At 37.6% G+C, this 25,682-nt stretch overlaps 1 protein-coding gene across 2 annotated transcripts in view; it reads right to left on the reverse strand.

Moving 5' to 3' along the window:
• The window catches only part of ARFGEF1 (ARF guanine nucleotide exchange factor 1), a 98,894-nt gene extending 79,163 nt beyond the window's left edge, over positions 1-19,731 (reverse strand). Inside the window, exon 1 of one of the 2 annotated variants that reach the window (XM_074355084.1) lies at positions 19,055-19,686. In XM_074355084.1, coding sequence (XP_074211185.1) covers positions 19,055-19,178 — 124 coding nt within the window. In that variant the 5' untranslated portion in view covers positions 19,179-19,686. Of the gene's footprint in view, positions 1-19,054 lie in introns of both variants that reach the window. The other variant, XM_074355085.1, reaches the window with a different exon arrangement.
• Positions 19,732-25,682: the final 5,951 nt, after the last annotated feature.

The following is a 25,682-nucleotide window of genomic DNA, read 5'->3' on the forward strand; positions in this document are numbered from 1 at the left end:
TGCTTTAAAATACCTTAAGTCCTCCAGTAACTCTGAGACAGATGCTCTTATTGTTCTGACTGTATGCGTGAGAAAACTGACAGATACCTAAGTGGCACACCCGAGGTCACACAGTGATAGGGCCAATGCTACTAAAACTGTATTACCACACTGATAGCAGATAATAAATAACTGTTGAATAAATAAAAGAATGATCATAAAATTGAGTTAGAGGAAATAAGTTACACATGAAACAAAAAAATTCAAGCTACTTCCAGGCCACTGATATGGATAAAGGACAATCTACAGACCTTAAGAAAAATTTCTAAAATTCAGAAACAGGTCTATGACAAATATCCTTCAACAATGCAGGGATTAATTTGTTTATAACTTACAGTCAGCCCTCTGTATCTGCAGTTCCTCTGTGTCCACTGATTCAACCAACCATGGACCGTGTAGTACTGTAATATTTACTATTGAAAAATATGCATGTGTAAGTGGACCGGTGCAAACCTATGTTGTTCAAGGGTCAATTGTAATTTGCTTCACACGGAGAAAATGAGCTGCCATGTTCCTAGGCAACGGCTAACCTCTTTTATTAGGTAAGTGACTCACCTTCTCAGACCAGCCTTGAAAAGTAGTATACACCATATTTAAATTTGTGCCTCAAAAAAACCCCAAAATTATATATCTATATCAAAAGCTCAATAGTCCAAACTGCAAATTTTTAAGTCCATTAATGCCATGATCTTTCTACTTTTTAAAATAACTAAGCACTAAGTTTCAAAGGACAAGAGACCAAGAGAGTAGGAAGTAGTAAGTAACAGATAATCAGGAAAGTCCTCAAAAGAAGGTGGTATTTACGCTAAACCTTGAAGGACAAGAATTTAGGGAGATATAAGGTAGTGAAAAAGAAAGGAATGACAAAGAGCAAGCAAGAGAAGAGCTGAATGCTCACAGGGTATCATTAAGTCAGTAAAGACATATAGCCCTCAATAAATGAGGACAAACAACCCAATCAAAAAATGGAGCAAAAGATTTGAACAGGTAATACCAAATAAAATACATGAATGGTTAATGCTAATAGACACATAAAAAGATGCTTAACATCATTAGTCAAAGGAAATGCAACTCAAAAACACAATGAGATGCCATTTCATAGCACTACAATGACTATTCTGTGTTCTAGAGATACACAGTAACAGATGTTGGTAAGGATAGGGAGAAATGGGAACCCTCAACATTGCTAGAGGGAAATGCTGCAGCCACTTTGGAAAACAGCTGGCAATTTCTTAAAAGGTTAAACATAAGTTTGCCATATAACCTAGTAATTGCAGTTTTAGGCACCTATCCAGAAGAAATCAAAATATACATCCATATAAAGACTTGCACATAAATCTACAGGATTATTCATAATCACCATAGAATAGAAATAATCTAAATGTTCACCAACAAGTAAATCAATAAACAGAATATCAAGTCCATACAACAGAATGCTATTCAGCAATAAAAAGGAACTAAATACAGACACATGGTAGAACATGGACAAAACTTAAAAACATACTAAGAAAAAAAGTCATATACAGAAGATTATATACTGTATGATTCAGTTTACATGAAATATCCTGAAAAGGCAAATCTAGAGACAGAAAGTAGGTAAGGGAAGGCATGGGGATTAACAGTTAATGGACATGAGGAATTTTATGAAAGTGATAGAAATGTTCTGAAACTGATTTATGATGATGGTTGCACAACACAGTAAATTTACTAAAAGAAAAAAACACTATTGAGTTGTACACTTAAAATGGGTGAACTATATATGTAATATATGTCTCAAAAAAGTTATATTAAAAAAGATATATAAGGATCTGTAACAGTTGAGAACAAATGATATTTTATGTATATTCTATAACTGAGTGGCTCAGCTAAAGCAACTTGGCTAAAGTGTAGGTTGTCTGCCAGCAAAGGCAAAAAAAAAAAAAAAAAAAAAAAAAAGCCCCTACAACTCCAAAATGGTGCTATGCATGCTCCAGTCAATATTAGGAGGCAAATTTTTGTTATCCAAAAATTATTTTCTCCAAAAAAAAAAAGTCATCTTATTCTTGAGTCCTTTTTAAGTCTTCCATTTCGCAGTGTACTCTTTCATTCTATCAGCTTCTAGAAACTTTTTATTATGAAAAATTCCAAACACATTCAACAGTAGAGAAAAAAATTATATAATGAACCCTCATTTCCCATTAACCACCTTCAGTAATTACCTTGTTTCATTTATACCCTCCATCCACCTCATGCTCCCCCACCAATGAATTCAATTAAAGCAAACTCCAGACATATCATTTAACTTATAAATATTTCAGTATGAAGTTAACTTTTAAATTTCTTTTAAAAAATAATTACAAAAGTAACCATGATCAGTTCAGAAAATGGAAAATATAGAAATATGTAAAGGAGAAAAAAACCACCATCAATAATCCCACAATATAAAAATAAATCCAGCTAATACTATAACATACAGTATTTTTAGGGTAAACTTTTAATTAAAATATAATACACGTGGTAGAAGGCATACAAGTTACGTGCTCAGTTCGATAGATTTTCTTTTGCAAATATACCTGTGTAACTGTCACTTCACTCTGAAAAACCAAATGGCTTAAGCAACTATTTTAATACTATGTAGATACTTACAGGTTTTCTACATAAATTATATATACATCTCTTCGTCAACCACAATGTAAGGGAGAAGAACTTAACATTTAGTGACTATATATACTGTCTCATTTAACTCTATAAAAACCCTATGAAATAGGCATTACAGATGAAGAAAAGAGACCCAGAGACTTGATAACATTGTCTCAGATCTAATAAATAAAAGAATTCAGATTAGAACTTAAAACAGCCTATCAGGGGTTTTTCTACCATACCACGGCATCTACCTAAACACTACAAAGAAAACAAAAAGAGAACACTGGTCCTTCTCTCTTATTCTAAGACTGCTTGTTCTTTCTGCTTCTTATACAACACTAAAGGCCCCCATAGACAATTTAAACAGTAATGTAATTTTTATAAGAGTAGCATAAGTAAAAGAAGTACAATGTGTGCAATATTGCAGAAAGCCTAAGGAGGTCACCAAAGTGAAAAAAGAAGTCTAACAATCAAACAACTCAAATTTTTTTTAAGATGTTATCTGTTTATTAGCAACTTCTACTAACAAGTTTTCTTTATCTTTCTAAAACTAATATTAAAAGATGCAAATATATGGATTCTGACCTTACACCATTACACAATAATTAACTCACAATGGATTAAAGACTTAAATGTAAAAGCTTAAAACTCTTAGAAGAAAATATAAAGGAAAAGTTTTATGACACTGGATTTGGCAGTGATTTAATGGCTATGACACCAAAAGCACAGGAAACAAAAGGAAAAATAAATTAGACTACATCAAAATTTAAAAATGTGCATCAAAGGATGTAATCAACAGAGTGAAAGGCAATTTAAGGAATGGGAGAAAATATTTGTACGTCATATATCTGATAAGGAGTTAACATACACAGAATATATAAGGAACTCCTATAACTCAACAACAAAAAAAACAATTTGATTTAAAATTGGGCAAAGGACTTGAGCAGACATTTCTCCAAAGAAGACAAATGGCCAACGAACATATAGAAAGATGCTCAATATCACTAACCATCAGGGAAATGCAAATCAAAACCACAATGAGCTACTCTTCATAGCCATTAGAATGGCTACTGTCAAAAAACAAAACAAAATAGCAAATGGTGAGGATGTGGAGAAACTGGACCCCTTGTGCACTGTTTGGGGGAATATAAAATGATACAGCTGCTATTGAAAATACTACAAAAAATTTGTAAATATAATATGATCTATTGATTCCACTCCTGAGTACGTACTTAAAAGAAAGAAAAGCAACCTCAAATATTTGTACACCCATATTCATAGCATTATGCACAACAGCCAAAAAATGGAATCAACCCAAGTTTCCATTAACAGATGAATGGATAAATAAAATGTGGTACATACAGTTGACCCTTGGACAATGTAGGGGTTAAAGGCACCAACCCTCAGTGTAGTGGAAAATCTGCAACTTATAGTCAGACCTTTTTATACACAATTCTTCTGCATCTATGATTCCTCCACTTCTGCGATTCAACATTTACAGATTCAACCAACTGTGAACTGTGTAGCACTGCAGTATTGACTACTGAAAAAAATCCACATATAAATGGACCTAAACAGAGCTAGCTAAGGTTTCTACAAGTCATTCAAATTAGTAAAACGTTGACATCAGTATACTTTGACAAGTTACACATGGATAATGTAATATGAAGCACAACCACTAAAAAAATCAAATACAGAGATACACTCAAAACTCTAAAGAAAAACCAAAATAGAATTCTAAAAAACTGTTCAAGTAACCCATAAGAAGGCAGGAAAAGTAACACTAACACACTGGAGAAATAACAGAAAACAAAAGTAAAAGGCAGAATTAAGCTCTAACATAACAATATGACATTAAATGTAATGTTTGGCAGATCAGATTTTAAAAATGTGAACTAATCATGCTATCTACATCAAATTTAATGTAATAATCAAATATAACTTCAAAAATAGTGACAGAAGCACAATGGAAGTAAATGAATAAAAAAGATATACCACAAACAATCAAAAGAAAGCAGGAACATTCATATCAATATCAAAGTTGCACAAAGAAAATGACCAGAAACAAAGGACATTACATAATGATAAAAAGGTCAATGCCAAAGAACACATAGCAATCCTACATGTGCATGCAACAAAAAAAGAGCTTCAAAACACACAAAGCAGAAAAGAATACAACTCAAAGAAGAAACAAACATATCGATAATTCTAGCTGAAGACTTCATCACCCCTCTCACAATTAATAAAACCAGAAAATATAAACTTCCCCAAAGATATAGAAGTAAACAACACCATCAAGCAACAGGATCTAAATGTATAAAGACACTCCATTCAATAACAGAAGAACACACATTCTTTTCAAATGCCCATGAATATTCACCAAGCTAGCCTGTATCCTAGGCCAATGAAATAAACTTCAACAAGTTTAAAAGAACTGAAATCATACAGAATGTATTCTCTGGCCACAATGGAATAAAACTAGAAATCAAGGAGTGTAATAGCAAAATTTTCAAACACCTGGAAATTAAATAATATTCTAAACAACCCAGAGATCAAGAGGAAGTCCTGAGTGAAATTTAAAAAATAAAAAAATATAAAACTACACGGAACAAATTTTGTGGGACACAGATAAAATGTGCTAAGAGGGAGATTTACAGCAGTGAATGCTTGTATTAGAAAAGATCAAGTGGGATTTATTCCTAAGGTGCAAGGATAGTTCAGCATATACAAATCAATGAGTAAGATACATCACATTAACAAAATGAAGGATAAAAACCATATATTTCAATATACGCAGAAAAAACATTTGATAACATTCAACATCCTTTCATGATAAAAACTCTCCAAAAAATTGGGTATAGAAATAATGTACCTCAACATAATAAAGACCATATATAACAAGCCTACAACTAACATCATACTCAATGGTTAAAAGTTGAAAGCTTTACCTATAAGCTCAGTAACAAGATAAGGATGCCCTCTCTTGCCAACTCCATTCAACACAGTACTGAACATTCTAGCCAGAATTATTAGGCAAGAAAAAGAAATAAAAGGCATCTAAAATGGAAAAGAAGTAAAACTGTCTCTGTTTGCTCTTAAAGAGACTCCACCCGAGACTGCACCCAAGAACTGCTAGAATAAAAGAATTCAGTAAAGTTGCAAGATACAAAATCAATATACAGAAATTAGTTGTGCTTCTATACATTAACAATGAACTATCAGAAAATTTTCTAAGAAACCAACCTCATTTATAATGACATCAAAAAGTAAAATATTTAGGAATAAATTTAACTAAGGAGGTGAAAGATCTGTACACTGAAAACTGTAAGACATTGATGGAAAAAACCACAGAAGACACAAACCAACAGAAATATATTCCATGTTCATGGATTGGAAGAATTAAATAGTGTTAAAATGTCCATACCACCCAAAGCAATCCACAGATTCAATGCAATGCCTATCAAAATTCCAATCGCATTTTTCACAGAAATAGAAAAGACAATCCTGAAATTTAAATGGAACCAAAAAGACCCTGAATAGTCAAAGCAATTTTGAGAAAGAAGAACAAAGCTGGAGTCATCATACTTCTTGATCTCAAACCATATTATAAAGCTATAGTAATCCAAAGCAGTCTGCTATTAGCAAACAACAAACAGATCAAAGAAGCAGATTTGAGAGGCCAGAAATAAACCCATGCATAAACCACAGCAATTAATCTTTGACGAAGAATCCAAGAATATGCAGTGAAGGAAGGATAGTCTCTTCAAGAAATTTGTGTTGAAAAAACTTAAGAGTCATATTCAGAAGAATGAAACTGAACCCCTATCTTACACTATACACAAAAATCAACTCAAAATAAAAATGGATTAAAGATGGAATGTAGACATGAAACTGTCAAACTCCTGGAAGAAAACATAGAGGGTAAGCTTCTTAACATTGGTCTTGTCAATGATTTTTTTTTAATTTGACATCAAAAGCAAAGGCAACAAAAGAAAAAATAAACAAGTGGGACTACAGCTTACTAAGAAGCTTCTGCACAGTAAAGGAAACCACCAATAAAATGAAGGCAATCTATGGAATGGGAGAAAATATTTGCAAACCACATATCTGATAAGGTGTTAATATCCAAAATATACAAGGAACTCATACAACTCAATAGCAAAAAAAAAAAAAAAAAAAAATCTGATTTAAAAATGGACAAAAGACCTAAATAGACATTTTTCCAAAGATGACACACAAATGGCCTACAGGTACATGAAAAGGTGCGTAACATCACTAATCAGTAGGGAAATGCACATCAAAACCACAATGAAATATCACCTCATACCTATTAGGATGCCTATTATCAAAAAAATAACTGATAACAAATGCTGGCAAGGATGTGGACAAAAGGGAACCTTGGTGTACTGTAGGTGGGAATATAAACTGGTACAGTCACTATGGAAAACTGTACAATGGTTCCTCAAGAAATTAAGAACAGAACTACCATATGATCCAGAAATTCTACTTATGCATATACATCCAAAGTAAACAAAATAATTATCTCAAAGAGATAGCTGTACTCCATATTATTTACAATAGCCAAGATTTAGAAACAACCTAAGTGTCCACCACAGATGAATGGATAACGATGTGGTACATAAATACAATAGGAATTTTTCAGCCTCACGACAACATGGATGAAGCTGAAGGGCACTGTGCTAAGTAAAATAAACCAGAGAGAGAAAGACAAATATTGCATGTTATCACTTATATATGTGGAATCTAAAAAAAAATTAAACTCACAGAAACAGACAATAGAATGGTGGTTGCTGGGGGCTGGGGTTGAGGAAAATCTGGAGGTGATGTTGGTGAAAGGGTACAAGCTTTCAGTTATAAGATGAATAAAGTATGAAGACCTAACATATAACGTGGTCACTATAGCTGATAACACTGTATTGTGTAACAGAAATTTGCCAAGAGAATAGAACTTAAGTGTTCTTGCCAATTTCAGCACTTTTTTTTTTTTAAAAGAGAGAGAAAAGTTCTCAAATCTAGACTCCCACCTTAAGAAAACAGAAGAGGCCGAATACACCTAAAGCAAACAGGTAAAATAAGATGTGAGAAGAAATCAATGAAACTGAAAACAGAAAAATAGAAAAAAATGATTGAAAAAAAGCTAGTTCTTTGAAAAAAATTTTTAAATTAACGAACTTCCAGCAAGATTGGTAAGACACAAATCACCAATATCTGAAATAAGAGGTATGACTACAAACACAAGTCATTAAAGAGATTAACACAAAAAACTCTATACGCATAAATTTGACAACTGAGGTGAAATGAACCAATTTTGCAAAAAAAGTACAAACTACCACAATTCACCCAATATGAAATAATTTAACTAGTTCTACAACTATTAAAGACATTAAATTCCTGGTTTAAACCAGAAATGAAATCTCCAGGACCAGGTGGTTTCACTGGAGAATTCTACCACATGTTTACAGAAAAACTTAACACCAATTCTATACAATCTCTTTCAGAAAATGGAGGAGGATAGAACACTTTTCAACTCATTTCCTGATGACAAAACTAGACTGTTGTTTAATCAAGAATTTGGTTGGTCTTTGTCCCTGGCACTGGGAGGGAGCCTCCAAACCCCTGAAATTTCCCAGTTAAAGGAGCATTTTTTTTAACTCATGGTGAGCCTCAAGGACAGTTTCAGGATAGGAGCTAGCCAGGCTGGAAAGACCAACTATGTGGCTTTGAGGCACATGATCTCAGCCTGACCTCCAGGGAGGGGAGGAGGGATCACAGATTGGGTTCAATCATGTAGCCAGTGATTTAATCAATCAGCCCTACATAGTGAAAACCCCAACAAAAACTCTGGACACCCAAAACTGGGGTGAGTTTCCCTGGTTGGTGATACACACTCATGTGGCAGAAAGGCGGTGCATCCTGAGAAAGCCTTGCATTTGGGGCTCTCCCAGATCTTGCCCTTGGGTCTCTTAGATGGTCCTGATTTGTACCCTTCATAATAAAAATATAATCCTAAGTACAGCACTGTTCTGAGTTCTGTGAGTTGTTCCAACAAAACTGCGGGGATAGTGGGAACCCTCAATTTGTAGCCAGTTGGCTAGAAGTGTGAGTGGCCTGGAAACTCTGAACCCTGGGGCTGGTGTCTGAAGCAAGGAGTTTTGGGTAGGCTGGAGAACTGTGTCCCTAACCTGTCAAATCTGACCTGACCCCAAGTAGCTAGTGTCAAATTACACTGCACAAAGTACAGAAAAAGAAAATACAGACCAAGATCACTCATGAATAAAGATATAAAAATCCTCAACAAAATATATCAAATAGAATCTAGCAATCTATAGAAAGAATTATACATCATGACCAAAATGAGATTTATTACAAGGATCCAAGGCTAATTTAGTATTAAAAAAAATCAACCACTGTAATCTACCATGTAAACAGGCAAAAGAAAAATCACATGATCATATCAACTGATTTAGAAAAAGCATCTAACAATATTCAACATCCATTCATGATAAACACTCCCAGCAACCTAGCAACAGAAAGGAATTTCCTCAACTTTTAAGAGTAGCTACAAAAAACCTACAGCTAAGACCAAATTTAATCGTAAAAAATGGAATGCTTTCCCCCAAGATCTGGAACAAGGTAAGAAAGGCTATTATTACCATTTCTATTTAACTTCGTACTGAACGTCCCAGTCAGGCCAATAGGCAAGAAAAAGAAATAAAAGTCATGCAGATTGCAAAGAAAGAGAGATAACTGTTCTTATTCACAAATGACGTACCTAAGTAAAATTTCAAGAAATCTAGAAGAAAAACACTTAGTATTTAAATCCATTTATTTTGCAAGGTCTTAACACACAGAAATAAATCAAATTTTTATATACCAGCAATAAACTGGAAACCAAAACTTAAAAAAAAAATACTATTTTTAATAGCTCCCCTCAAAGTGAAATTCTTGAGTATAAACCTAACAAAGCACGTACAGGATGTATACTGAAGGAAATCAAAGTACTAAAGAATAGGAGAGACATATAACATGCATTGACTGGAAGACTCAAAACAGTAAAGATATCAATTCTCTCCAAACTGATCTACATATTTAACCTATTGCCAATCACAATCCTGCAGAATTTTCTGTATATAGATACGGGGATTCTTAAATATAGAAGGAAAAGCAATGCAACTAGACTAGACAAAGCAATTCTGATAAAGAATAAAGTGGGAAGAAACAGTATCTGATTTTAAGACTTCAAAGTTACAATTACCAAAACGATGGACCTGGAGATTGTCATTCTAAGTGAAGTTAAGGCAGAAAGAGAAAGAAAAAAATACCATATGCTATCACTTATATGTGGAATCTTAAAAAGAAAAAATGCATAGAAAAATACACATGCATCTGCCTGACTTCTTAAGCAGAACACAGAATAAAGAGATCTTTTGCATGATGGACTCAAGATTGCCATTATGAACACAAAGTATAGAAACAGCCTCAAGATTCACAGAAATGTACTGAACAACATTTTCATATAGTGCTGTGCGTTGATGGTTTTGTTATACACGTTACCCTTTCTTTTCTTAGCAGTGCCTTTCTTTCTACGGATGTGCTCCGTTCCCATTTTGTAATTTGCTACTTGTGAACAGTTTTGTGACTAAGGGTGCAGTTCATTAAGCCAAAGGCGTTCATATTCCAAATCTTCCAAACACAACTCTAACAAGTTCTTCCTTTACAAAATACAAATAATAGCATCTAAGCACATAGGGTTTTCATGACTGAGATAAAGCAAACGAAGTATTTAATTGGCACAGAACTTGACATACAGTAAACATTCAATAAATGTTAGCTACTTCTTTTCCTATTACTGTCTTAAAAATTAAATAGCTCAATTTTTTGAAGAATACATCTGTTCATGTGTATGTACATGTATGTAGAATAAAGTCTAGAAAAAATACCTCAAAAAGCTAACTGTTTCAACGAAATAACAGTTCCTATCAACTAGGATGGCTAAAATCAAAAAGACAGACAGTAAGAAGTGCTGTCAAGGATGTATGCAGCCACTTTGGAAAACAAACTTAGTTTCTTAAAAAGTTAAACAAAGTTTTCATATGATCCAGCAATTCCACTCCTAGGTAGCAATAATAAATAAAAAATTAGGACTGCATAAAGACTTTTACACAAATATTCACAGCAGCATTATTCACTAAACTCAAATGCCCATCAACTGTGAACAGATAAACAAAATGTGGTATATCCACAGTATAGAATACTATTCAGCAGTAAAAAGACATAAAACATTGATACATGCCACAACATGATTGAACCTCAAAACATTATGCTGAGTGAAAGACACAGAAGAGCACATATATATGACTGATAGTCATATGAAATGTCCAGAAAAGGCAGACACAGAAAGCAGAATAGTGGATGCCTGGAGCTGGGGATGGCAACAGGGATTAACTGTAAATGGGCACTAGGGTTCTTACTGGGGTGATGGAAATGTTCTACAACTGGATTATGGTGATGCTGCAAAACATAATGAAATTTACTAAAGATCATTACATTTAAAATGGGCATACTTTATAGACTGTAGATTTTAATCTCCATGAAGTTTTTTTTGTAAAGGTAACAATGGTTATCTCCATTGATGTGGGTGATTTTTTCCCCCCAGTTTTACCTGTGAAAATGGTTTGAAGAAAATAATTAGTTCATTAAAAAAAAAACTGCCAAATGTATTAGATTTATGTGCAATTACAAGTAAACTGAGTAGTATGGAGATGCCTTAAAACACTAAAAACAGAGTTACCATATGATCCAACAAACCCACTCCTGGGCATATATGGGGAGAAAACACTAATTCAAAAAGACACATGCACCCCAACATTCATAGTAGCACTATTTACAATAGCCACGACATGGAAGCAACCTAAATGTCCATCAACAGATGACTAGATAAAGAAGTTGTGACACATACACAGAAACACACACACACACACACACACACACACACACACACACACACACACACAGGAATACTACTCAGCCATAAAAAAGAATGAAATAATGCCATTTGCAGCAACATGGACGGACCTAAAGATTATCATACTAAGTGAAGTAAGTCAGAGAAAGACAAGTATCATATCATTTACATGTGGAATCTTAAAAAATTACACTAATGAACTTATTTACAAAGCAGGAACAGACTCACAGACATAGAAAACAAACTTGTAGTTACCAAAGTGGGGAAGGGATAAATCAGGAGTTTGGGATTAGCCAATACAAACTGCTATATATAGAATAAACAAGGTCCTACTGTATAGCACAGGGAACTACATGCAATAGCTTGTAATAATCTATAATGAAAAATATGTATGTATAACTGAATACCAGCTACATACCAGAAACTAACACAACACCATAAATCAACTATACTTCAATTAAAAAAAGAAAAAAGTAAACTGAGTAAAGGACAAGGACTCTCCTCTGAATAAAGTGCTTGGCCTTAATGATACCTACTTTGTCTGCTTGTATTTTTATTGATCACTTGATTTCTTACCAAGGTATAAATAGATGAGGGTTATGGAACAGCTCATTAAGTGAAGTCTCACTGTATACCTTTTTGGATTCAAAGTTGAGAAAAAAATTAACTACTCCACATGCACTTTTCTAAATATAATTCCAGAGGTAATTCTGTGATATGAAATGCTTTAAAACCTGTCCTTTACAATCTTGCCTAAATGAGGAGATAACACAGGCCCTGTAGACTAATGTGGTTATATCAAGCCCAAGTCTAAGCAAAACAAAAAATATCACAAGTAGAAAACACAAACCTTTCAAATATTTGGGCCGAAGACTATTTTTTAGGTTTCTCAAGACTCGTGAACCCTAAAGCTTCAAAATAAATCCTTTCTACATTTATGAGGCCAGCCAAAGACAGCGTCTGATTGTTCAAACATACACAGTTGACCCTTGAACAACATGGGCTTGAAATGCACAGGTCCACATGCATAGATTTTTTTTTTTCTTTTAAACACACACTGCAGTACTACATGACCCAATCCAAGGATGCGGAACCATGGTATATGGAGGGCCAGCTGTAAAGTTACGCTGATTTTCAACTGCTTGGAGGGTGGGTGCCACTAACCCCACACTGTTCAAGTACGTGCTATACTAAAACTGGAAGCTCAAATAAATCAAACTGGGTCTGAAAAGTTAGGTTAAAGGATTATTAAGTTTCCTAGGGCTGCTTCAACAAATTACCACTAATTTGGTGGTTTAAAACAACAGAAATGCCTTCTCTCACAGTTCTGGAGGCCATAGGCTGAATTCAAGGTATTAGCAGAGCCATTCTTCAGTTGAGGCTCCAGGGAAGAATCCCTTCTTGTCCCTTCCTAGCTTTTGGTAACACCTGGTGCTCCTTGGCTTATGACAGCGTAACTCCAATCTCTGCCTGCCTCCCTTCTCACATGGCTTTCTTCCTTTGTGTGTCTCTGTGTGTCCCTTCCTCTACATATAAGGGCGCCAGTCACTGGATTTAGGACCACCCTTAAATCCAAGATAATTTCACCTGGAGATCCCTCATTAACTACAACTCAAAGATCCTGTCCCAGAAAGGAACCAGATCAATTATTTATTGTAATTAAAACTATGTAAAAGGCTAATTCTCTTGGGGGAAAAAAAACCCCCACTGAAAAAAAAAAAAACAAAAAAACTCCTTAAATTTGAAATTGTTTTGTGCCTTCTCAGTAGAAAATGTCCAATTAATTTAATTGTGTCCTTTTCTCAGTAGAAAGTATCCTATTACATCATCAAGAAATTCAATCATTTAAAAATTCTAAAATGCATGTAAAGAGTTCAATGAAAATGTTTTACTATATAAACTGTTTTCCCAAAGGCTGTTTCTCTCCTAGTGTTCCTCATCACGGTGAATGCCTGCTCCGACAACCGTGTAGCTCTGGCTACAATTGTTGTCACATAACCAACCAACCCATCATCAAGTCCTGTTGGCTCCTTTAGAATATACTCCAAATGCAACCAATTCTCATTCCCTCCACCACCAACAGCCTAGTTTAAATCACCATCATCTCTGGCCAAAGTGAGCCTTTTAAAATGTAAATCTGCTTTGTCACTCCTGTAAAACTCTCCAGTGACTTCCATCACAGATGCGACAGAACCCAAAGTTGTCCTCTTCTCCTGGCTCCCCTCCTTCTCCCCCTCCCTCAACCACACAAACTCCCTTTCATCCTGGAAGGTACCAGGCACACGCATCTTGCTGTTCCCTCTATTTGTTTCAGGTATTTCAAAGGCTGCACCTCTCTCTTTCATCCTTTCTCTGCTGAAATGTCATCTCAAGGAAAGGCCTCTCCTGACAACCCTACCTAAAGTTGCACTTCTGGCCATTCGCCCTTTACCTTTCTGAACTATTCCTTCAGATAATAAGAATCTGACAATATATTAGCTTGTTTTTTTATTTTTTCCTAGTGTCAGCCTCAACGCACTAGAAAGTAAGTTCCATGAAAGCATATTGGTTCACTGTCATACGCCCAGCACTGAAACAGTATCTGGCACATATCTGAATGAAGAATATACCTAATTTTAAATGACAACAATAATTTGTTCATATATTCTCCCTTTTCGAATATCCCCTCCTCCACTTTGTGAGGAATATTTTGACAAATATTTCCCCCAATTATTTCCCATTCGTAATGCATTTTTTATTCTGGTTGAAAAAAACAATTCCCAACAGAAGTTTCTCTACAAGTTAAACACTATCAATAGAGACAAGCAGTTGCCTGCCATTAAATGGGATGGGAAAGAAAGAACCAGAAAGCAAAGAGTCCTCCGATCTTGACACCATTCTTTCCAACTACTCATTTCTGACTTTCTCCTTCCCACACTGTCAACAGGACTCCTGCTTTACAAAAACACAATGACTCTTCTCAAGAATGGTTTCATCAGTCGTTAGGGCTATTCTGTCTGCTTTGCCCATCTTTCCCTTGAACACTGTCCCAAAGTAAATCCTAAGGAACAATGTTTCCTAGAGATGCTAAGAGACACTGAAAAGGGTCAAACAGATTTAGGAAAATCTTCATAAAGCAAAATTGAGCAAGTTTTTTTTCCCGTAGAGGACTCTTCAGAATCTTAACTATGCTAATGTGCACTATAAATCTCTGTAACGGAAAGAGTATCCACTATAACACAAACTTATTTTTTAAACTCAAACCTAACAAAATTTTTCTTTCAGTCATTTCATTCATTACACCCTTTGCTCCTGGCTATCTCAAAAATTCTGGCAGCCTGGCTTACGGAAAACACCTTTTATTTTGGATACCAAAGAAGGCTTAAAAGGAGACTTGTTAATGGATTTAAATTATAATTAAGATGTTCACTGACTACAGGCTATTATTTGGGAGTCATTTTTTTGTAAATGGTCAAGAGTAACAAAAGTTAGTAAAATTACCAAAAATAGCATAAAACTGGGGTCAAAAGTATTCAAGTAATTTTCCCTCCATCCATATATCCCTTTTTATAACACCACTAGCCAAAACAAGGGTAAGATTAGAGGGACAGAGGAAACAAGTTTTGTTTTTAGCCTAAATATCATGTTTACATTTCTGAAGACTAATTATAGATATCAGATTCATAAGAAAACTGTATCAGCAGGATCACTTTAGAACATGATGAACACAAATTCACACCTTGTCTGATGCAGAAATTTCTTTCCTAACAATTCCTCTTTTCCTCCATCATTCTCCCGTGTCTCTGCTGCCTCCCTCGCCTCTAGCCTTTTATTGGTCACCTTTTTCACTCCTATCCTGTCGGTGCCAGCTTCCAACCTTGAAATTCATTCATCCTAAAGTTTGCAGAATATCTTCATAGATACCTGATGTTAGAGGCAGAAGTTGAACTAGTCATAGCCCTAACATCAAAGGAACTCTTGAAACTTAAGGGCCTGCTTGGAATACCGCCCAACTGCACCCTCCCTGTGAGACAATCAGTGCTACCTTCAAGCCCAATCCCTCAAGAATCCTAAATTCTTTGAAACTAAAAATAGCTCAGCTGTTGTCTCATCTGCCAGCAGATGGCCAGACTATTTTTAATTCAGGATTCTAGAGAGCAGGAATGGATCAAGCTAAGCTAGGGCAGCCTGGAGGCCCTCACTCTGCAGAGTTCTGTGTTTGCTGCAGAAAGCTGTAGTGGGGCAGGTACCAAGAGAGGGCAACCTGGAGCTGTTCTTGGGCTTGTGGGCGTCACACTGATGCTAACAAAATAGGTGTGAGGAGGTTTCCATCTTTTGTTTTTGAACCATTCTTTACTTCAAAATAAAGTCTGAAATGTAATAAAAGTCTGATAATTCAATAAAAGTTTTAAATAATATGCTTTAAAGGTTTATTTTTCTTTTTGTTAAAATAAAAGTTCCTTTATGTAGTATGTTCAAGACTGGATTTTGTTTTAATAAGGTAAAATCTCCCTTAATCTAGGTAAGGCTTCCTAAAAGCTATACTTTATCAAAAAAAATACAGTTTCCTTAAGAACGTGAGATGAACTATAATTTTATGAGTATTAGTTACAGAAAACCTATTTGTAATGAACCATTATGTTAAAAGGTAACTGAATTAATTTCGAATGCCGGTGCTCTGATATCTACTCACACACCAATAAAATGACTTTAAAACACAAAAGGATTAAAAGTCTGGATATAAAAATACTATATAGTTTCTTGTTTATTGTCCATTTCCCTTCAACTCCATGGTATAAGTGCTCAGTAAAAATGGAAGGGGGTGGTGTGGGGAATGAATGCAGGCAGGTGTGTTTAGAAAGGTAATTTACAAACCAGATTTGTAAGGGTTTTAACAACCCCCACCTTTCTACCACTACCAGCCAATTTCCACCCACTCACAACCTGCAGATTAGGGATGACCAAACTAGGCCATTCCAGTTAACTTTCTATTCAGATTATCAAGAGACTGAAGTGGGCCTGGCCCAGGTCTTAATAATGAAGAGGAAAAGGGAGGTCTATAAAAGTTTCCAGGAATATATCTGGGGATACCACCTACTCCAAGCCATCACACTCTCTGCAAAGATAAAACGGGTTATTCCCATCAACTTATGTTTGGGTGATAATGTAGGCGAATAACTAGAAGGGAAGAAACAAAGATCATCAGGGATTAACTACCATTAACTATCAAGGAGATTTTGTAGAAGACTAAATGTAACCCATGAAATATGAGGAAAAAGCCCTACATCTCAAGTAAAGAAAGTACTCTGGTGCCTAGTCCCTGCCTGAGTAGTCACATTACTCTTAATAAACTTCTGCTAACTATATGAAAGGAGCAAAAAAGTAAAAACTGGCAAAATCTGAATTAGACAATTTTGGTACAGCTGGCACACACACTACAAGTCGTCCCAGAGTCTAGAAATAGCAATGACCAAACTATATCCCTCTAAAGATGCCAATCAAGATTGGCAGGAATACTCTCAATGCACAAGTTAACAGAACAGCGTGTCCACGTTCGTAGCACATTAGAGAGCACATTACTATCAATTCAGTTCAACATCCTAGTTTCACAGAGGAAACTAAGGTCCAGGGACTTGACTGCACTGCACTGTAACAGAACTGGGATTTAAATCCACGATCCCAGATTCCCCTTCCAGTGAGCTCTCTGTTAAAACATAACTTATATTAGCATTTTGGAGAGGAAATATGTGTGTGTGTGTATATATATATATATATATATAAAAATAAATATAATCTATCTATATCTATATCTCTCTACACAACACACTCCGTTTCTTCAGTCTAATCCATACTATTTAGTATATTAAAAGTATGTTTTAACACAGAAAATCTGTTCTCAAAAACTAAAACTTTAGTTTGAACTCTTAAGTTCTTTAACCTGCAAGTTATTCATAAACCTACACATAACAATTCTTTTAAAAATTTCAAGAATCATTTCTTCCCTCATCCCACCCCGATTTAGTAATTATTCCTTTCAGGACCCAGATATAAATTCAATTTTTACCACCATACAACGTCTTCTCATACACCAGAAACAGTCTTTCACTTGCTACAGGAATAACAAAAGGTGAACTTCTAATCCACGAAGGGTAAAAAAAGCTAAACTTAAACTCCTGATATATAAAATTCAAAAAATTTTAATCAAATTTCTTCGATAATGTCTTTCATATCACTCTAAAGGATCCCTAAAAGGAAAAAACAGTACAGCTTATTATATCAAGTTAAAGACTTCTATTTATTTTAGTAATTAAAAGGCAAAGTTGTTTTTAAGCTATCCTGACCCTTTACTTTAGCACACATCTAAGTTATCCTGGAATGTTTTCTCCTTCCAGAATGCTTTTTTTCCCCCAAAGCGCACTTAACAAGCTTCGTTTTCTCGTCGATTGCATGTAATCTATTTCCAGTGCTATGAAATAAAGCGCAAGCATTAGAATTCATCTTTGTTTTTAATATCCTGGTATCTCCTAAACGATTTCATCCTTGGTGGATGCAAGAGATTTATCAGTGGTCCCTCTTTAACAATGCCTCATCTGCCTGCTATCGCTGTAGGTATTGTTTGGATTTAACCCTGCTATGGGCTTCATCACATTAAATCTCTTTCATCTGAACTATAAATCACAATTCAAGCTTGAGAGCAGCTGCCACTGTCCGGACATGTGGCTGGTGGGTGTCATTGTCCTTCTCATTTTCCCCATTTCAAACCCTCCCTTCCTCGTCACTAAAGCCACTTATCTAAAGGTCCTTTCCTTCCCCGCTTTTATCTCGCCACCCCCACCCCTTAACCTCAGGTCTTGTTCTTCCAGGTCAGCCCAGTTGGATACAACATTACTCTATGTTTTTCCTGTGGCGGAGGCGGAGAGATGTCAGAACAGGCTGCACCTCTTGCAAACCCCTTCTCTAGACTGTCAACAAGGGAACAACTTCAGCCTATCTTCCCAAAGTGCCACGCCAAACGACAAAGTTACTGAAATTACCATACGGCACCCTTCCCATGCCTAATTTTGACAAATCAGCTCCACCTCAATTTTCCAAGCTAATAAACAACAGCTCATCTTCTGCCTCATCACAAAGGGTGATACCCTGTCAGCACCGCACGATCCACCAACAAAATCTCCTCTTACTCTCAAGTCGATCCCCAGCCCTGCCGCGTTCCCGGAGCCCAGCTAACCGCCCTTCCTTCTCCACCCTGTCTCTGCCCCACATCCAGCCGAGTTACTGTCAACTCCAGCCGGATGGCCCAAAGCTTCGCGAGGGGCTCCCCGAGGTCAGCGGCGCCGGCCGGGGACAGCCCCCAGCGCCCGCCACCCAGAGCCGGCCGCCCCCCCGTACCCTCCCCCACCCCCACCCTCAGGCCTCCTCCCGGCTCACCTAACGCCACCTCGCACGCCTTGCGCAGCTGGGAGTGATGCGCCTTCTTCACTTCCTTGTCGGCCAAAATCTTTTCCAGGGCCCGGGTCAGGAACATGTTCTTCGTCTTCTTCCCCTCATACATGGACGCAGAGAAGGAGGCGGCGGCTCGTCCGACCCGCGACTCCCAGCGGCTGGAGGGGAGGAGGAGGTGGGGGAGGAAGAGTGGAGAGAAAGGAGAGAGGGTGGAGGTGGGGGAGAGGAGGCGTGGAGGGCAGCGGCAGGATCAGGAAGGGGCGGGCGAGTGCGGCCAGCTGCGGTGCGGACGGAGGGCCGCGGAGGTCTTCACCGCGCCCCGAGGGGCCGCCCCGAAGGGCCGCGCCTGTGGGAACTCCGCTTCTCCCGGCCCGGGGCTCCCTTCCTGGCCACCCCCCTCACTCGCCCCTCCGGCCCGGGGGAGGCGAGGGAGCCCAGCCCGACGGCCGTCAGCCAGGGGCCGAGGGACAAGGCGGCGGCTCAGAGGCCCGGCGAGAGCAGGGCTGCCCTGGCTACTGAGGGGATTAGCACCCGCCGTGGCCGCGGACTGGCCTCCATCACCGCCGACCTGCCCCGGCCGCCATGTTGGGAGGAAACGACGCGTCACGCAGCGGCCGAACGGCTGCAGAGGAGGAAGCGGTGGCGGCGGCGGCGTTGGCTGCCCAGAGCTGCCGCGGCGCCGGGGGGCGGGGGGCGGAGGGCGGTGCGGGAGGAGAGGCCCGAGCCGCAGCGCTACGGCGGCCCGGCGGGGCCTCGCCGCCTCCCGCGTTCGCCTGTAGGGCGGCGTGGGGCGTGGCGGGCGTCCTGCGGCGCCGCGCCGAGCGCTTCGGGCTCCTCCCGGCAGCCCAGCTTTGGCTCAGAGGATCCCCCGTCCCACCCGGGACCTCTGCCCCCCGCCGAGTGAACGGGAGTCCTGGCTCAGCTGCATCCACTTCTCCGACTTTCTGGAGATCGCGTCGGTGGGCACGCAGTCCCTGCCGCTCAAGGGGTCACGGAAACACCTGCATCGCCCATGCTCAGCTGCACTGTTTTCACCTGCCGCGCTCGACTATAAATTTCGTTACTGGCTTCAAGAAACTGCTATCCAGGACCGTGCCCTCCGACTACCTCAGGGAGAATTCTCTCTTGGGAAGAGTAGAACCAATGTGACAGGGACTCAGGAATGTTTCACTTTTTTCTTTTTTAATCTCTGTAGGATAAATCGGTAAACTCTGGATTTCAGATCCCTTCTGAACTGAGTCTAAAGTTAAGGGAACAGGTGAATTGATGAGGTCCTTTAGAGCTCTGTTTCTGCGCCTTTAATACTAAGACTCGTTTCAGGACGTGAAAACCAGTTTCAGAATATAAAAGCTTTAAGTACAGATAACCGCAGACACACATGTGACCGTGTCTTGCTTTAATACCAAAGAATAATTCAGATTTCTACGGTGTTTTGTTCAGAGTAGAAAATTATAAAGATTACCATTAAACTATACGTAAAGAATTTATTTACATAATCTAGGTGCACATCTCCGAGTTTAAAGGCTCTACTCACACTTGGTCCCAAATTGTTAGAATATGCCTCTCACAGTTCTGATCTATTTGATTACCTTGACTATGGACTTGTCCTAATGCAACCATCCAAACTCAAGAATGGACAGGCTGTGAAGTGACAAGATTTGGGTCAGGCTAAAAACCATGGAAACCTTGAAGGTGATCCTGAATTGAAGTGGACAAGTAGATAAATGTTTGAAACTTTCTTGTCCTGAGAAACATATCTATAAATTAATTTAACTCTAAAGACTATGTCTAGTTTCCTGGAAGTTATAGATTCAGTATACTAGATCAGACATAGTATTGATTTCTGTGTACACTCTCATGGATTGTAAACATTTTTAGAACAATCTCCATTTTTAATTGATCCTTGTTTCTTCATAATGCCGGTGTTGTGCCAGGTACTGTTCCAAGTGCTGGCTGATCACCAAATCTATTTACTCTTCTTCCTCAGTACAGAGGAAGTGTTGTGTTCCCTAGCCTCCCTAGCAGTTAAGTGTAGCCATCTAGATTTAGCTCATTAAAAGAAAAAAAAAAAAAAAAGAAAAATCTCCCATAAGCAATCTTCCATGCTTTTCCCCTTCAATGGCCACATGCTGAAGATGGCAGAGCTACAAGTAAAAGGAGCCTGGGTCCCTGAATTACCACTTGATGGAGAGTCATCTGATCAAGAAACTTTGTTTTGAACTTTACATGTGCAAAGTAAACTCGAGTTATGCTTAGCAGCTAGCTTTAGCCTAAGCAATACACTTGGCATTCATTAATGAATAACACAGACATAAATCTCAGCTCTTAAACAGAGTCTACTGCCTAGCACATATCACAGGCTTGTCTGCTTACTTGTTTATTGATTGGTTATCTGTTCCCTAGTGAGAGCAAGGACCTCACTGTCTACTCATTTCTGTATACCTAACATCTAGTATAGTCCCTGGCAGAGAGAAGGCCTTTGGTATAAACTTGTTGAATAGAAACTTGGATGAAAATGAAAGACACTGGACTAAGTCCGGTGCGAACCTTGCCCTCGTGGAGTGTACTGTATATAGGAGGGGAAAAGATAATAAATAAGTAAATCACAAGTGAATAGATAATTCCAAATGTGTTAAGTATGATTAAAGTGCAATGAGGAGATCTACTTTAGATTTTGGATTCAGAAATAACATTTAAACTGAGGCCTGAAGGTAGAGTAGAAACTAGTCAAACTAAGTCAGGAAAGAACTCTCCTGGCAGTCCCTTGGGGTAGGGGGAAAGCTTGGCAAGTTTCAGGAACCAAAACAAGGTCACATGGCTGAACATTATCAAGGGGAAATGGTGCCAGTAAAGATAAAGAGGGAAGAAGGAACCAGATCATACAGAAACTTGTAGGTCATGTTAAGGGTTTGGGATTTCATCCCAGTAGCAAGAGAAATCTATGGAAGGGTGAAGTAGTGTGTGAAATGATCAAATTGGTGATTTATAAGTCATCCCTCTACTTTGTAGAATACATTGGAAGGGGACAAGAATGGATGTAGGCAGAACAGTGAGAAGATGATTACAGCAGTGCAGCGTGGCTTGGCCTACGGCCCAGGATCGTCATGCAAGGTTTGGGAGACCATGCCCCGCACAAAGGTAGCAAAGTAGGGCAGGGCTTCAGCTCCAGCGTCTGCCCAGAGAAAGGGGCTCCTTTTTCTAACTTGCATAAATGTTAGATAGACCAGTGGTATCTGAGTGATGGCCATGGACATGTTGCAAAGTGGACAGATTTGAGAGAGATATGCTTTGGTGGCAGAGTGGACAGAATTTAGCCATGAAGTGGAGTGAAGATAAGAGAAAGGAAGAGATCACAAATGAATGCCATGCTTCTGACCAGAGCCTTCGAATGAGTAGAAATGCACTTTGTGGGGACGGCCTAGACGAGGGTAGGAGTGTGTTTGAGGGTGAAGGTACAGTCTCCAGTTTTAAAAGAATCGACTCCTCTGAGACATGCTCTGACCCTCTCAGAAGGAATGGCCTGCACCCTCCTTTGTCCCAGAGGACAGTTCATCCTCCTCCTTTGCTGAGTCTAAGACTTCACCCAAAAGGTGGTGGTGATGGGGAGATTGGTGTGCAGTCTTAAGAGGTGGACATTCACCCAACTTGAAACTCACATGATTAACTCTTACCTCCCTGGAGCAAAAAATAGGGTAAGACTCTAAAATAAAGCTCATGTCCTTGGAAGATAAATAGACAATATTTTTAGTTGTTTATTCACAAGTATAGGAGAAGGGGGAAAGAGTGGGGTTGCCAGGCTCAGCCAATTTTTACACTAATATTTCTCTGTACATGTATTTCCTTTTATTTTTTTTATTATTGTTGCTTGGTGCTTATCCAATCTATTTAAATAAAAAATTCAATTTCAGTATTTACTTGCATTTGCCTCATTGTTCTCAAAACATTCAAATTCTATGTTTCTGAAATGCCTATCATCCTCTACATTTTAAAATATATGTCCCTTATACACAATTGCTTTGCTAAGTCCATTTTTGCCTCTGTCTGCAATCTCACCTTCCTATCACTTAATTACCCCTCTTCATTTTCCTTTTCGTCTATAACTTTGCTGTATGTTAGCTGCCTTGAGTTTTTCTCTTTGGATAATAGTCCCACTTTGGTTCCAAAGAGTTAAATAATATCAAACAATGAAAGACTTTGACCTGGGTTTTTTAGCATCTGGTTAGCGTACTTTATCATCATCCTTTAAAATACAGATAGAAGTTCAGTGTAAACATGAAAATTAAATAAAATCTGAATAAAATTAATTAATGCTGAGTATATCTGATTGATGGTAAAAGCCAAGATTAGTTAACATCAAAAATAGCATCATAATTCACTTGCCTAAAAAAAAAAACTGATGAGTCTTTCACATATCTCTAAATTATATTACTTTCAAAACATTCTACAATCTGACCCTTCCCTGACTTTTCAATTAATGTCTCAATGGTAATGGCAATAATTATTAACATTTACATAGAGCTTGTTATGAGCCAGGCACAATAACTCAAGTGAAGAAGTTTCCATTATTATCCCTAATTTATCGATAAAGAAACTGAGACACAGAGAATTTAGATAACTTGCCCACATCATGCAATTAATATGCAGTGGAGCCAGTATTCCAATTTGGAAAGTCTGGCTCCAGAGCCCATACCCTAAACAGCTAAGCTATCCTGCTTCTCCAAACAGTCTTTTCTTATAAATTCCTTCCTTGCCCACTCCCTCCTCCACTGAAATATGGATGTCGCCACTCAAGTCCCAGCCCATTCCTCCTCCAAACCCACCCCTTTCCTTCCTTTCATCCCCATACTACATGTCCATCCAAACACCAAGATTTTCTGCACCTGTAAGCCTTTGTTCATCGTCCGGCAATCCAGAGCACCCACCACCACCTTTCCTTTGTTTGCTCTCCCCAAAGACCCCCAACCTTCAAAGCCTCGTTGAAATTCATCCTTTTATAAGTTTTTTCCTTTTACCTCCAACAGCACCTCCCTTTTCTACACTTTTATAGCTTTGTCTGTCTCATACCTTATACCTAATATATATCAATGGTAGTGCTTAATCAGACTGCAAATTTCTGAAGACCAGGAATGTAAGAAAAGATAAAGGAGGCAACTTAGTAAAAGATGGGAAACATTGATTAAACACAGAAACATACCAGTTCCTTCATCTTGGAAATGCAGGCTGGTTCAGTAATAGAAAATAAAGCAATGTAACTGACCACACTGACAGACTAAAAAGTAAAAACTGTATGATCATATCAATTGATGGGGAAAAAAGCACTTGGCAGTATTCAACACTTACTCATGATAAAAAAAAAAAACTCTTTGTAAACATTCTTAATCCAATGAAGGACATCTTCAAAAGAAACCAATGTCATGCTTAATTGTAAAAAAAAATTCAACAATGAAAAACTGAATGCTAAGATTGGAAACAAGGCAAAGATATTCATTCTCACTACTCCAATTCAATCTCATACTGGAGGTCCTAGCCAGAACAATAAAGCAAAAGAATGAAAAAACACACAGTTGGAATGGAAGAAACAAACTGTCCTTATTGACAGTCAATGTAATTGTCTATGTAGAAAATCCCAAGGAATCTACCAAACTATGCCTAGAACTTATAATTGAGTTTAATGAGGTCAGGATTCAAAGTCAGCACATGAAAATCTATTTTATTTTTATTATTCACATGCATTTGGAAGCCAAAATTTAAGAAATAACATTTACAACAGAGGCAAAAAACGAAAGGCTTAATTATAACTCTAACAAAATATATATAGGATCTTATGATGAAAACAAACAAACAAAAAGTGCTGATGAAAGAACTCAAAGACCTAAGTAAATGGAGAGACATACCATGTTCTTGGACTGGAAGACACTGTAAAGATGTTAACTAATCCTTAAGTTTAGTATAATTCTAATTCTGTAGTTATAAAGAAGCTGATTCTAAAATTTGTATGGAGAGGCTATATAACTAGAAGTATCATAACAATTTTTAAAAAGAATGAAATTGGATGAATCATAACACCCAATATTAAGTCTCAAATAAAGTTGTGATAATCAAGACGTGCGATACTGGCTAAGGGATAGATATATAGATCACAGAACAGAACAGAAAGCCAGCTATAGACTCATAGAAACATAGCCAATTGACTTTTGACTAAGGTTCAAAGGCAACTCAGTGAAGAAAGGACAGTCTTTTCAAGAAATGGTGTTGAAAAAATTAGACATTCATATGTGGAAAAAAAAAAGCCTCAACCTAAATTTCATACTTTATACAAAAATGAACTCAAAATAAATCATAGATCTAAATGTAAAATGTAAAGCTATAAAGCTTTCAGAAATAAATATAGGCTAAGATCTTTATGAGCTGGGGTTAGGCAACAGTTTCTTAGATGTTACACCAAAAGCATGATTCATTAAAAAAAAAAAAAGGATAAATTAGACTTTATAAAATTTGAAACTTTTGCTCTGTGGAAGACACTGTTGAGAGAGTAAAAAGACAAGCTTCAAAATGGGAGAAAATATTTGAAAATCAGATACCTGACAAATAACTTGTATTCAAAAATACATAT

This window comes from Camelus bactrianus, chromosome 29 (genome assembly GCF_048773025.1).
Source record: "Camelus bactrianus isolate YW-2024 breed Bactrian camel chromosome 29, ASM4877302v1, whole genome shotgun sequence".
Taxonomy (NCBI): domain Eukaryota; kingdom Metazoa; phylum Chordata; class Mammalia; order Artiodactyla; family Camelidae; genus Camelus; species Camelus bactrianus.